Source organism: Tachysurus vachellii, chromosome 23 (assembly GCF_030014155.1).
Source record: "Tachysurus vachellii isolate PV-2020 chromosome 23, HZAU_Pvac_v1, whole genome shotgun sequence".
Classification (NCBI taxonomy): domain Eukaryota; kingdom Metazoa; phylum Chordata; class Actinopteri; order Siluriformes; family Bagridae; genus Tachysurus; species Tachysurus vachellii.
In genome coordinates, this window is record NC_083482.1 from 6119139 (window position 1) to 6134764 (window position 15626).

The window sequence follows — 15626 nt, forward strand, 5'->3', positions numbered from 1 at the left end:
TTGATTGCTGTGTCAATGTTAAACTATACTGTATATTTATTTATATACTTATTTTTATATATATTAATAAGATTATATCTATAGATTATATCTGAGCTCTGTGAGGTACATTTCCAGGACCTCCAGTCACTCAAGTGCAGTAAGGAAAACCGAGCAGAAATCAGAAGAGCGCTGACGTCTAGGCTTCAGTTCATTTTTCAAGAATTAATAATAGCCTGGTACAGTATATTTAGGGTAGAAATAAGTTTTGTATAAGTTTGATGAGCATAGGGGAAGTAGAAATCTTTGCTAATGACCCATCCTTTAATTATAAACCCTGAGTTGTTACATTTCACTTCAAATTCTATTCAGTTAGATTCATATAGTGATTGAATAACAACAAGCATTTTTACAAAGCAACTTTACAGACGGGAAAAATTTCTCCCTGAGGTGACAGAAGGAACAGATTGTGAGACAACCCAGACTTAAACGTTAATATTCTAGATGATTTGAAATCATTAAAGTTTACAGTTGGACCAAGCCAAACTAAGTGTGAGTCCTGGGAGAAGCACTACTGATTGAGATTTGTTCCTAGAAAAGTTTCGAGTAAAAAGGTTAAACCATCTACTGAAGAGACTTGGGCATACACTGATTTTATGAAGTGCAATATTTAGGATATCAACATGGGACCTTTTACATCAGCAAAAAGTGAGAAAGCTCCAAGCAGAAGTAGAAAATCAGAATAATTCAACCAGATTCAGGAGGGTAAGAGAAGCCACAGTGGTAAAAAATGTCCGGCACTGGTATCATTGCAAGCAGCATGTACATGTACAAGATCTGATTAATAATAGCAAAAGGAATTCCCTTAATCTAAAATATGGCATAATATCTGGCTATTCTGCATCCCAGTAACAAGTTATTTTAAGTAGGTAGGTATGGCCACACAACCTACTTTAAAAACCTGCTTTAAGAGTGAAAATTTGTAAATCTTTCTTGGCCAGTAAAAGAGTCTGGTGATGCTTACTAATATTAGCTCACATCCAGTATGTAAAAAGTTGGGCACAAGTGTATTTTTCTTCCCTTCAGCTTGTGCTTGTTTGTGTGCATGGGTGTGTGATTGGGAATTTCTGTCTTTATTACCATGTGTATGAGTTGGTCTCTCTCATAAGTGGTTTTCTCTGCAAGTATCACAATGCTGGTGAGGTACTGGTGGGCTACGAGCTCCTTCTCTAAAGAATCTTCAATCTGCTGCTTCAGAAGATCGATACGCCTTTGAGCTTTCCTACAAAGAGTCAGCAAGTTAGAAAAAGAGACAAAGGAGAGTGCGGCAATGAATATTAATACGTATGATAACAGCTCCAATCTTATTATTAGTCATTCCATGCTCTGCACTTCTTGTGCTTTCGCCAACACCGCTGATTTAACTCATTTGGAGCCACAAGAAGTCCAAAACATAAAAAGTACAAAGAAGCAGGAGGAGAAAATATTGCAAAACAAGGTACACCTGTGTACAGAAACGTCTCTAAAATTGTATGTTGAATCGGTGGCATGTGCACCTGTTGGCTTGGCGTGCCAGCTGGACCTCGCTCTCCAGGTGTTTGATGTGTGCATTAAGGTCATTTTTCTCCAAAAAAAGAGTCTTTTTCTCAGCCTGCAGTGTGGCCACACGATCCTGCAGCTCCTCTACCTCAGTACATTTCAGCTTCTCCTCTTCCTCCAGCTTCCTATAAAGAATGCACAGATGACAATCTTTTTTAATTGATGCCCATGTCATTTTTTGACCATTTTTTTTTCTTTTCCAAATAAAACATACTTGTTCTCTTTGAATGTCCTCTTTCAAGATAGCCCCAGCTCATCCGCAGGGCATGAGGGTTTACTAAATGGTTGAATTAGTATTAAAAGAGGGTCACCACATCTGAACCCATCTATTTTAGAGTGATGTGTTAGAAGGCATTTTCCACCACCAACATAAACAAATACCTGTATTAGAATGTGAGATGCTACCAGTCTTCACAAGACTTGCAATAAAACAGCCCAGAGGTATTTTCCTTCCTGACAAATTTTAATAGTTTCAGTAGACAAGAGAAGAACATTTGAATCATTGAGTGTAATGTTTATTGATTTAGCCCATTCACATTGCACAGCTGATACATGTCTCTGATGTTCTTCCATTTGTAATTGCTGTCAGTGTTGACCTAATGATTAAGGGCTCTACACTCAGCACCAGCCAGTTGTGGGTGATTGATCTATTATCTCTTGTAGTGCTGGAGTGACAGTTAATTTATAAGCTTTGCACCCCATACTGTATGTCTGAGACTGGTGGCTTGATTGCCTTGCCTGTCAAGCAAAACAGGGACGTTTGCAGATGATAAAACCACTACAGTGTCCCTCCGAGCTGTAAAATCCTAGACTGTACAATACAGGTTCTAATAAATAGTGTATGTTTAATATTTAAATTTACCATCTGAGTTTGTCTGTAGCGGTTGTATGTTCGACGCGGCTGACCGAGCTCTCCAGGGTTGAATTAGCTTTCTTAAGCTTCACCTTCAGCATGCAGAGATCTTTATGTGTCATCTCTAACTCAGACTCCAGGTTCTCCTTCTCAGACTCCAACAGCATGACCTGCTTTGTCAACCTACACACTGTAAAGAGATAAAACCAAGGGATAGCTGCAAGAACTGGATTCTGAATTAGCAAAATAAAAAGATAAAAAATAATAACTTTTTTTAACACAAGAAGGATGTGCTCATTGAACACAGTTTAAAGGGGCCCTTCCACACAAAACCGTTTTTACTTGTATTTTTTTATTTGTGTTAGGTCCATATGTGTTTGTGTTGTGTCAGGAATGTGAAAATGAACTGCTACCTCCCAGGTCAGCTCTAGCCACTTAAAAGAAATAAGCGGAGAAAACAGGTCAGTTAGAAAAGCTGCTCAGAGTGATGTAGAAATGATCGAGCTCATTACTATTCATGAGCTCTCCCACTTGAGACCGCGCCCACAGAATTCTTGTAGCTCAGTGAGTTTCCTATACAGCAAGGATGGCTGAACGTCAACGGGCTTGTGAAGAAGCCGTTCTGCCGCAATTCCAGGTGATTGTAAACAAAGTTCCTCTATCCTAGGCTACTTATTGCGCTGGGTGAATGAATAGTCATGCTCACACATCCTAGCGGTTAGCCAATCGGAGCCAAGCAGCATAGCTCATTGAATATTAATGAGAACTGGCACAAATCGAGCTGAATCTTCCTCAGGCTTTCTATACCACACTAGAATGGCTTGAAACAAGGTAACCAAGGCCTTATTTCCACAAAAAAATGTTACAGAGTCCATGGTAAATGTCAGACATTACCACAAAAGTAATGAAATACGTGTGGCAGGGCATCTTTAAGAACAAATAGATTACAGACTCAATCTGTGTGTGTGTGTGTGTGTGTGTGTGTGTGTGTGTATTTTACCTTCTTGTGTGTGTTTGGTGTCTCTCTCCTTGGATTTACTATGCTGCAGTTCCAGCTGTTCTATGAGCACCTGATTCTCCTCCAAAACCAGCCGTGCCTGATCTTGCAACTGCTTCCTACACACACACACACAGACACGCAAGTTTATTGTCCCCGTGTCAAATTCTAAATGAATGTGTCTCATTCATAGTCCGTGTGGCTGCTTAGATGAAGTGCAACTCTGAAACAAAACGCAATTAAAAAGTAAATGGTGTTGCCATTCAGTCATTCAGTCAGTTGCTTAACAAAATTTGAACAGATGAGATTGTGTTTGAAAATATATGAATGTTGCAGTAAGAAAATATAATTGTTCACCAGAGGTGTATATACAAGCTTGATCATATTCCAAATCAGAACATTAAAAAAAATGAGCAGAGGACTGCAAGGGTAGATTACATCTCAGATAGGAGCGTTCCTGTGTGCTTGTTTACTTGTTGAGTACCAAAGGCAAAGTCATTACCAGGTAAACATGACCGTGACCTCATGTGGAAAGCCTGTAACACTTGGCTGTCCATGCATATTGAACAGGTTTTCCCCTGTTTTTCATTTTGCATCCACACAGTCCTCTTGCTCATTACCCAGGATGTGCATCTGAGCTTACTGTTAGAGCAAAATAAATAAGGATCGACGTGTCACTATAATAGAAAGTGCATGGAAGACACAAGTTACACAACTTCAGCCATCTTAGATGTGGATTTGAACAGATTTTAAAACCTTTTTAAAGGAAAAAGATCAGGTGACATTGATCCATTATTCTACTGTGAGCATCTTTGAGGTTCTCCAAGTGACTTTACATGGATGTGCTGGTTCTCGCAACTTCAAAACATCTATAGGTGTAGGAGCTTTTCATGCATATCCATTTGAGGGGTTTGAACACAGACTTTGGCATATGGGTACGGGTAAAATGGATCTAAAATCAACATCAGTTATGTGGCATCTAAGAACGAACCACTTATTGGTTTTGATTGGGCTACAAAACCAAACTGATCTAAAAACCAAACTAGGTGCTAAAGCTGTCTGTGAGAAACATGAAAGAGGTTCTACATCGATCACTTCAAAACTTCACTGTTGAGGTAATAGAAATTCTTCTGTGTCATGCAGGGAAAAAAACAACACGATCTGATTCCTTCTGATTCCTTCCTTGCTGTTTATACATCCTTGAATGCATACTTTCAGCATAACAACACACCATGTCAGGAGGCACATATCACCAACACATTATCCCAGGAACAATGACAATATATTTTCATTGTTTCACTTGCCTGCACATTGCCTGTAATTCTCCATCAACAAGTTTTGCAGATTATTCAAAATTTATTATCTACAAATTATCCATGCCCAGCTAAGCCATGCTGTACTGAAATCCTTAAAATGCTAGTACATAGTATACCTAATACCTAATAAAATGCCCGCTTTATGTGTGTGCAAGTGTGTGTGTGAAAGAGAGAGAGAGAGAGAGAGAGATAGAGAGAGAGAAAGAAAAAGAGAGAGAAGATAGAGAGAGAGAGAGAGAGAGAGAGAGAGAAGAAAGAGAGAGAGAGAGAGAGAGAGAGAGAGAGAGAGAGAGACCTACCACTCTTTATTACTGACACTGCTCCTCTTGCTGAGCTCTGTGTGAAGCTTCTCATTCTCCTGAATCACCTCCTCTGTGCGCTCTCTCAACTTCTTTAAATCCTCCTACAAGGATGAAACAAATTGGAGCAGATGTATTCCAAATGTCAAAGTTTGATGATGTTTAATGGCTGATGATAAAATCATCTTGAGCTTTTGTGAAACCATGTAATTTCTATCCAGCTCAGACTGTAGATTCAGTCAGCCTGATATTTTTCTCATTATTTACTAATGCTTTTTTCCCCACTTCTCAAACTGTCTTTGAGGGAGAAATTAAATGTAGATAAACTAGGGACAGATAAAAGAAGTGTTCTTTAGTTTGAGTTCGTTCTTTTTTTGTGTTCTTTTATTTGTATAGTGCATTTAACAGTTCACATTACATAAGTACAGAAACAGAATAAACATTTTTGAGTTTAAAAGTAAGTTACTATTTATCTCTAACATCTGTCCCTAATGAACAAGCTTGAGGTGATGGTGGTGTTAAGGAAAAACTCCCTGAGATGATATGAGGAAGAAACCTTGAGAGGAACCAGTTTTTAACCACAATTAATGTCCTTTCCACAACAGTTGGTATATGAGTGGAATTAAGCAACCAAGAGCTCCTGAAGAACAAATAGGTCAGCATCATTTCTGAGTTCATTATAGACTTAACACTAATTCCTTTCTACTGAGGTCTTCAAATCTTCACTGATGAAGACCCAAACACACATGGCTCTAATCTCTAGTGTTTGGTTCAACACCACCAAGAACAAGTCACAACTAAGACCAGAGCCAATGAAGTCCAAAACCAAGACCAAGTATGACAGGGGACAAAAAACCAAGATGAGACCAACACCACACTAATTTATATCATTGCATTAGGGGATAAAGAGCATGTGCAAACTAAATGAAATGACACAGAGTTTGCTAATTAAATGCACCGGGAAAAAGAACAATTCTTTTTCATTTAAACACACAGCGGGCAAAAAAAATGCATTAAAATCTAGAATCAGGGCAAAAAAGGGGACTTATAAACAACAATGATTAAAAAATTAAAAGAGTCACTGATCATCCAGGTAAAAGCAAATGTATGTATCAAGTGTATGTAAACATTTCTGGAGTTTCATGTCTGTAAATTCAGTTATTGTTGTGTCTTTTGTATCATATGTAAACAGCTGTTATATGTAATAGCTTATTCAGGGCAACTAAATAAAACCCAAATGCAATTTTTATGATCCATCTTTTTTTTTTTTTAATATTAACATTTTACAGATTCTATGGAGTATGCAAACTTATGACCTCAAGTGTTAAAAATGCACAGCTAATATAAATTTAGGGACGCTTTTATTTTTCTACATCATAAATAACGTTAATATAAAATTCTATTAAAATTTAATTACCAAATACACTTTTACACAACTAGCATTGATTAATATGCTAGTTCAAAAGACTTTATCATTAAATACACACATTCTGCTAATTTATGGATATTACTTCACTAGCTGAACACGCTGACCGGGATTGAGCTGTAGCTCCAGATTATGAAGAACTGCAGGAAAAGATGTTTATAACATATATACAGGATATAATTCATGCTTAAGATGCAAATGCTGTGCTAACACCTACAGTGATTAAGTCAGATCTGAATTTTAGCTTAGCTATGGTTTCACCCACAGCACCAGGCTAGTTACAAATCCAGACAAAACACACACTACCTACACAAGCTAACTACAGAAACTATACACTAAAATTATGGCAGGAAAGGTTTGTGTATAAAATGCTTCTGTGCAATTCATCATGGTATAATAGCACCAGAAGAAACCCAGAACAACTTTTTTCCTTGATGCTTATTTGACTTGCTTAAAGTACAAAAACAAGTAGAACCCCAGTGAACTAATAACCTGCATTTAACCTTCATAGAGTTTAGTTTCTTAACATTCACAGCTCTCATGCGTCACAAATATTTAGAAAAACCATACAGAGACTACTTGTGCATCTGAGATGTAGTGTACTAGAACCTGATCAGGCATTTTAATAATAAATACATTTTACCACAAACTGGAAAGAAAAGTATACAGATATCGTGTTCTTGTGGAATTAATCCAAAGTAGATTAATTACAGCATCACATGTTCCTCGCAGGTTCTTATTATTATTATATAATTTCATTTTCCTGTTATTTTTGCAAAATCGTACATTTATAGTGTATTAAATCTATCATGTTCTTCGGGGAACTTACTTAGCTGATTCAGTCACTGCTTTCAGTTGCACTCTAAATATTGAAGGTTTTGTGTTTTGCTACTTAATAAAATAGAATTGTAGTTAAACAGTAGATTCATATTAGTCTTTCTAATCTATTCCTCTGTATATTTATGAACTTGTGAACTTCATAAAAAAAGAGTTTGCCTGAATAGACACACATGTACACACACTCACCTCATAGGCTTTGAAGAGCTGGTCTTTCTCAGTCAGCTGGTCCTCATAAGCCAATAAGAGCGGGGATAAATATTTTATATCCAGCTGCAGGCAATTAAAAGCACAACAGAAGCACTTTAAGTGAAAGAGCAGGACATATCAAAATCTATAAACACACTTTACACTCTGGCAGAATCACACACGGCTCATCACCCCTATGAAATAATGTGACAATCAACAACCTATTAGTCTATTAGTTATGAGCCCTAAATGGCAAACATTTACAGCACTAGACAATTGACTTCAAAGACAAAGTTATATAGAAGAAATATCATTAGTGAATGCATAATGAGAAGAATATTTTATTCTCTGCATCTTCTAACAGCAAGAGATTAAAATAGGGAACATTATTGATTCAGAACCTCAAAACAAAAAAAACAAATATTGTATCTTATATCATGTGTCTACTCAATTATGTGAAAAGTAAGTACACCCTCCTTCAATTCTCCTTTTATTGATCAGAGCCTATAGGGACAATTGTGTGATCTTCAGTATCTTCTGTACACCTCAGGTGACAACGACACACAAGACAGATTTCAAGATGTTGTCAATGTAAACCAAAATTGTGGGAAGAAATAAGCACACCTTATAATACATTTAACATGTAAAACCACCTTTAAAAGCAATAACTTGAAGTCTGTCAAATCGTTTGAGAAATAACCTGTCTTTTTTACACAGGTTAAATTCATTGATGTTTGATGGCATTTAATTATGCACAGATATCCTAAGATCCCACGCTTTCATCGCAATAGAGTTGAGGTCTGGACATTGACTTGGACATTCCAACACCTTTATTTTTTCCTTCTTTAGCCAGCATCAGTTTCAGTTATTTGAGTTATCATATTGAGTTGCTGGTGTGCTTGGAATCGTTGTCTTGTTGCATGACCCAATTTTGGCTAAGCTTAAGCTGCTAGAACAGATGGCTTACCGTTTGTCTGAAGAATATTTATGTATAAAGTGGAGTTCAGCCTTCGATGAAAGCCATACCTGTTGAGTATGTTTATGACCCTGAGCATGTTTTTGTTTATGACCCTGAGCATGAAGTGGTCTGATATTGGACTGAATCCACTCCTGAGAAGATTGTAAATAGTCCTGAGGGCTCTCCATTTGCAAAGAATCATTCTCATTGTAGAATGGTACGATTTCAAATGAATGGAGATGGCCTTATAACCCTTCCCATTGATTAATGAGCAGCAACATTGGCTTCTCAGAGACTGATGTCCTTTCTTCCTAACATGATGAAAACACCAAAATGCCCAACGTTTTGCTTCGTTAGAGTCACACTTCCTGATGATTATCGACTATTCTTGTGCATATCATTAGTCAAACCTGGCAGCTAATTACTCTACTAATGATTGTGTAAGTAGGAAGGATTTACTTATCTTTTCCCTCCTTGTTTCCGAACGTTGGTTTAGTTTTTGGAAAAAAGAAAACACTAAATATTGAATCTGTTGCCACCTGAGGTTGTTTGATTGTTTATAGAAATGTAAACAGATTCCTTTATTCCTTCAATTATGAATATATTAATTTTTTTGGATTTGAGCTCCATTACAGCATATTTTTTGAGCTGAATATAGAGAAGTCTCACTCACCAGCCACGGAGGAGTAGGTCCTTTCCCTGGTAGGCCACTGCTACGAGAACACTGCAAAATGGAGAGAACAGATTCCTAATGACTAAGCAATTTTAAATTCTTACTAACAATTATTCATTTTAACAAGTACCAATCATTGAGGAAACTGTTTGTGCCAATAAATAAACCAACAGTACATCCAAATGTTCCACACATGGCTATATAATGTAGCTTTAGAACTAATGTGACAAGACATTTTCACAAGACATTTATTTATTTATGTCAGTAAAAGCATTTTTATATCTTTTCTTTTTACGGATATAAATAAAGCTTGCATGTGGTGTGACTGGATATTGTCAGAAATATGGCCAGATTCCAATCCTTTGGAGCAGAACATGAACAGCAAATCTGACATATTTCTTTCTTCATGATATGCCACAACTGCTCCTCCTACCTCTGGTTGTTCAGCATATTGTTCATTCTGCTTTTCACCCAAAATAGACAACATCAGTTCTCTTGTTCACTGGAATTTATGTGCAACATAGAAAATGTGCACATACTAGAGCCGCACTATTTGTTTGTTTTTACATGAAACTTGACAGTGGGAATCACAGTGCATCAAGCTGAGACAAATGACAAACTCAAATGACATAGCTAAGGAACTTTAAAACTTTAATTCACAGAGTTCATACATTTTCTTCTGCAAATTGCTATTTTCCCCCTGAGTATTTCCTGGGGTATAGTGGCAGGAGTTTAAATTAAAAATTATAATAATTAATGACAATAGTAGTAGTAGTAATAATAAAATGAACCTGTGCTACACACAGGCTGATGACAGACATGCAAAAATATACATCTGTGTTATTTTTAATAATCTTATATTACTACTCCTAATACTATTAGGAAGAAATAATAATAATAATAATAAGAATTATTATTATTATTATTAAAAGAAGAAGAAGAAGAAGACAATATATATATATATATATATATATATATATATATATATATATATATATATATATATATATATATATATAAATATAAGAAACAGGTCAGCAAAGTCCTTTAAGACCTCTGAGTGCAAACCACATCACAACTCTCAACCATGGCATCAAACTGACCAAAAATAGGAGGAAAGTTAAAAAACCCAGGCATACAGAAACAGTGTTTTAGGTGAGAAAAAACACTATGTCTATAAACTGAGTAGGCTTTAAGAAAAAGCTCTTCTTTTGTTTTTGCTATACAAATGAATGAATTTAAGTCGATAGCTTTCATTTCCTGAAATTTACAGATGTCTAGATGTCTTTAAGAACTTAAAACATGAATGCAAACCATTTTAAAGCTGAAAAAATAAGTAGCTAATACACAAACATTGGGCATAGCCAATACAATAAATTGGAATATCCTGAAAAAGAAAACTGGACTGGTGTACTAAAAGGCATACACTGAACAGGTCAGCCAAAGAAAACTAGAACAGATGAAACATTCTGAGAGCTTTAAAGAAAAACCCATAAACAACACCCATTGACAACCTCCATAGGACAGGGGTGAAGGTATCACAATCCACCATTCATAAAAGACTTTGAGAGTAGAAATATAACAGAAACAAAACAAAATTGAAACCACACATCAGCAACAAGATTCAGAAGGCCAGATTTTGGAGAAAGAAAGCATCTGCTCATGATCTAAAGCCGGGCTCATGCTGTGCAATTTTTCATAATCCTTCGCGATTGTTGCTTGTCAGATTGTACGAACATGATCACCATGACACACTGTAGGATCTCAGTTGTCATCATGTATGACAGTCAAGACGCGTCAAAATCAGACACACACAAGGCGACTTGTCTGGGGTTTTACGTCATCAATCCGTGACACGTTCAGACACGCATTCTCTCCCTAAAATGGCAGGTAGCAGAAAACAAAAACAATCTGTAGCAATTGTTTTTTTGTCTTGCTGTTCTGTCCATCTGACTCATTTTGACATCTTCCCTGAGGTGCTTTGAAGTTGTCACGCTAACTACATCATCCGGTTCTACGCTCCTATGGTTCTTGGTTTGGCACTTGTCGTAGGAGACGTCACACTGCAGATAAGTGTCTGAAACCTCTGGACGCTGCCAGAACGTCATCAGAGGAAAAAACTGATCGCAACGAGCCTGCATTTAACCTCATGAAGAGGAAGCTAACGGAAGAAACCCCCTCAAACAAACAACAACTGCCAGCAGCTGCACAAAAAGCCTGGAAAAGTTTCACAAAAGCTTCACATAAGAAAAAATGCAACGTTTTGGTGAGACATCAGCTTTATTACAAGAATTTGCAAGCAACCAAATACTCACTCACTCACTCATTTTCTACCACTTATCCGAACTACCTCGGGTCACGGGGAGCCTGTGCCTATCTCAGGCGTCATCGAGCATCAAGGTAGGGTACACCCTGGACGGAGTGCCAACCCATCGCAGGGCACACACACACTCTCATTCACTCACACACACACACACACACACACACACTACGGACAATTTTCCAGAGATGCCAATCAACCTACCATGCATGTCTTTGGACCGGGGGAGGAAACCGGAGTACCCGGAGGAAACCCCCGAGGCACGGGGAGAACATGCAAACTCCACACACAAGGCGGAGGCAGGAATCGAACCCCCAACCCTGGAGGTGTGAGGCGAACGTGCTAACCACTAAGCTACCATGCCCCCCAGCAACCAAATATTAATTTACATAAAAACTGCTGTAATCCAGATTTTGCTCACCTAAGAATTGGGTGGTCTGCCACCAAAGGTGCCAAGATGTTTAACATCTAGATGTAAATATAAGGAAATGAAAACTTAAATTTGGATTTACTGTCTTATATTTCTTTTGTTCCCAAACCCAAATGTCATATATTTCATTTTAGTTTACATTTCAAACAGTCCCTTTAGACATTTTAAATCATATTTCAGAGCAACTCCATTTCTGGGATGGATATGTGGATATGATACACTATAACATTACAGGTAATTTCTACATTATTTTACTGCATTTCCATAAAACAAAAGTTATAGAATGGCTGTAAATATACAGACGTTTTCTTTTTTCACCTTGCTTTATCAGTGATACAGTATCATACTGAAAAAACATCGCATTCTGGGATTGGTTTTTTTTTTTGCATTCATTTCAAGTTCTAGAATTTTCTAGGTCTAGCTGCAAGTAATTTACAGTGAATATACTGTATAGGGACAAGTTTTACAGTGTTTTCTTCATTATTTCTTATTACAGTCATGTTATTCCATTCCTCCCCGATGCACAAATTTTATCCAACTGCTTTTTATTCCCTGGTTTCTGTTTCCTTATTATCCTTCCTGCCTCATATTTATTATCTAACTATATATAAAGCACAACAGCATTCTGACGGTCTCTGACTTGGCCTTTTGTGACAGTGTTCCAATCAACGGTTTCACACCAAAAAGAGAGGAAGTCGCACAGCAAGGAACTGTCTGCTTAAGCTTAAAGACCCATGAGTCATGATATGATAAGATGAAGCAATTTCCATTAACTTCAAATCAGTCCCCTGCTGGGACAGAGAGGAAAAAAAAGTAAAGGAAGTAAAGAGCAAAAAAAGGAAAAGAGACAGAATACTGAGGAAGTGAGAAAGGAAGCAAGTGTGAAATAAATGCATGCTATATCAGGTCCCAAGTTAGCTAGGGATCTGAATGTATTTCTTGTGTGACACCACAGTTAGAAATGTGGTTAGAAACTCCTGGACACTTTGCACCACTATTTCACACAGATTAAGCAATAAATTACATGCACTACTCAACCAGGATTTACCACTGGAAAGCCTTTTTACCCTGGATCTGCATTTCACCTGTGTTCAGAACAGACTTTAATTCAGTGTTTCCATTATGCAAAATAAGTAATAGAAGTGTAAGGTATTAGCAAAACATCATAAGATTAGCTAAATTAATAGCCTAATTTTTTACTCTTTATTCAACTTCATTCAGAAGGGATTACAAATACCATTTGTTGTCACTTCTTTACTCACATATATACACAGGAATCGCCGTTCATTTGTAGGTGATGTTGCATCCCAACACAAAAACATATGCAGAGATTCTGCACCTTTTCTCAAGGAGGGAAAGTGGTTTCTTTACTAAATAATTTTTTTAAGCAATCCTTTTTTTCATTTTCATGGATTGTTTAACTTCACTACAATTCTAACATATTTTAATATTAATGCACCTACTGAGCTCTGAAGTGGCACAACTGGGTGAATGATCACCCAGAACGCCACCACACTATAGCAGCAATGCCGTAAACATCTGTGGCCAGGAGACCAAGTGAATGACCATTCTCTATGGATGGGAAGAAATGTATATTCTCCCTGCTGATGTGATGTGTATATGGAGCCTTCACCTTACCTGATTATGAATTTTACCTTCTGTTTTGTTTTGTTGTATATTGTTGTTGTAAAAAGTATCACCCTGGAAGAAACCACTAGAGCACCCAAGATCACTTAAGTATCATATCTTCATTCATGAAGTTCAGGCAACATTTAAATCAAAAGCTGTAGGTATTTACTGTACAAAAGTTGTATGTGGGTCAGCAAACTTCACAACCACATTCAAGAGAAAAAAATCCAGGACACCAAAGTCCTTTTAAAACAAAGCACAGCGAGTACTCCTCTGATTGCCCAAAAATCATCACAGCATACTCTGACCCAAAAAATCAAGACATGCAGCATGCTGCCCAGTGCTGCATTAAAAATTAAGAGCTGTATGTACTTACTGCATATAAGTAAAACATTGATTTTGTTTAGCTAGCACTGAGAAAGGAGGGATAAAACCAAGCAAAGGAGGAGGATTGAACCAAGCAACGAAGAGACAAATGGTGGAAGAATGGTGAGCAACAATCTGGTCATCCATGGTGCCATGGTCCAGCTAGTGTGTTATAGGTATAAATAGTCTAGATACATACAATTGAATGAAGAAAAGGATTCGATGACAACCTCTTTTGCTCCTCAGGTATGGATGAGATGCTTGGAACCAAATTTGCTTAATTTGTTGCTGAAACAAAATGTTCTATTAAAAATGTGATCAACCCTACATCTTGCTCATGTCCATTCTGTTTTGAAATAATAACACAGGTAAATGATCATTTATAATGCAATAATCATGCGGACAGAGATGAAAGGCAGGGCTGCATATCATTACTGTAATGTCAGCTCTTGTCCAAAGCCTCATCTCAGAAAAAATCTGCCTGTATTAAACAGCTTTGAGACATAGAGACATTTTCCCCTTTAAATGGCTGCAGCATGACACAGCAGCCAGCAGAAATGTGCTCTTATTATACCAGGCTGCTCCTGGAGCAAATATAGAGAGAAAGATATTATCCACTAATGTGTTTTGTTGCTTATTACGTCTATATATTTACAACAATTAACTTATTCTCTGTGCAAACTACATTATAGTTTGATTGTGCACAAAAACAATTTATTTCATGAACTACAAAAATATACTGATTACATTCTTTTTTCATCTTTTAAAATGTGCAATAAGGTGATTATACTGTTTTTACTTCATTATTTCTGAGCTATTTTTTCTGCATGCTTCTTGTCAGGCTTTTATTTATGACTGGAATCAAATTGTGATTTATGTGCATCATATGTGCTCACCCCAGTGGGTAATGAATGGATGGTTGAATAGACAAATGGCAGAATGCCTAGTGGTTAGATTTACAGCCAAATCTGTGCACAGAAACTCATGCAAACCTAGTCAACTTTACAGAATAACTCTATAAACATCTATCCTATACAATCCCGTTCAAATGTATTATCAGCAACAGCAAGGCCAATTCTATTTTTTTATTTTGTTATGCACTGAAATTTTGGCTTTATATATTTATAACGACAGATCAGATCAAATTAAAGTAAACAGCACATGAAATCTGATTGCAACAACTGCATCAAAACAGAGATCCACTGACATTACCAACCTATTGCATTCTGGTGAGCCCTCCACCACCACCATGCTTGAGCAAAGAGCTTATATATTTCAGATCAGGCGCAAATCTAGATATCTAGATATAGATTTACATGCAATTACTCAATCAGCCAATCATATGGCAGCATCATAATATATAACTTAATGCAGTTACAGATTATCACCTGATCTTTTTTATTCATCAACTATCCAGTTTCAGTGGGATTCTGCATACTGAAGAAGAAGATACAATTCATAGATGGGGAAGTCATGGCCTAATGGTTAGAGAGTCTGACTCCTAACCCTGGGTTCGAGTCTCGGGCTGGCCACGACTGAGGTGCCCTTGAGCAAGGCACCGAACCCCCCCAACTGCTCCCCGGGCACCGCAGCATAAATGGCTGCCCACTGCTCCGGGTGTGTGTTCACGGTGTGTGTGTTCACTGCTGTGTGTGTGCAATTTGGATGGGTTAAATGCAGAGAACAAATTCTGAGTATGGGTCACCGTACTTAGCCGTATGTCACGTCACTAGTCACTAGACATTACAACACAAT

The 15626-nt window shown here is 37.3% G+C and overlaps 1 protein-coding gene across 1 annotated transcript in view; it reads right to left on the minus strand.

Moving 5' to 3' along the window:
- cep89 (centrosomal protein 89) overlaps window positions 1-15626 on the minus strand; it is a 72698-nt gene that overhangs the window by 38883 nt on the left and 18189 nt on the right. Inside the window, exons 11-17 of the mRNA XM_060859685.1 lie at window positions 9127-9177; window positions 7496-7579; window positions 5044-5147; window positions 3432-3547; window positions 2441-2621; window positions 1536-1703; window positions 1120-1261 (exon numbers count right to left, since the gene is read on the minus strand). Of these exons, the coding sequence (XP_060715668.1) occupies window positions 1120-1261; window positions 1536-1703; window positions 2441-2621; window positions 3432-3547; window positions 5044-5147; window positions 7496-7579; window positions 9127-9177 (846 nt within the window). The remainder of the gene's footprint in view (window positions 1-1119; window positions 1262-1535; window positions 1704-2440; window positions 2622-3431; window positions 3548-5043; window positions 5148-7495; window positions 7580-9126; window positions 9178-15626) is intronic.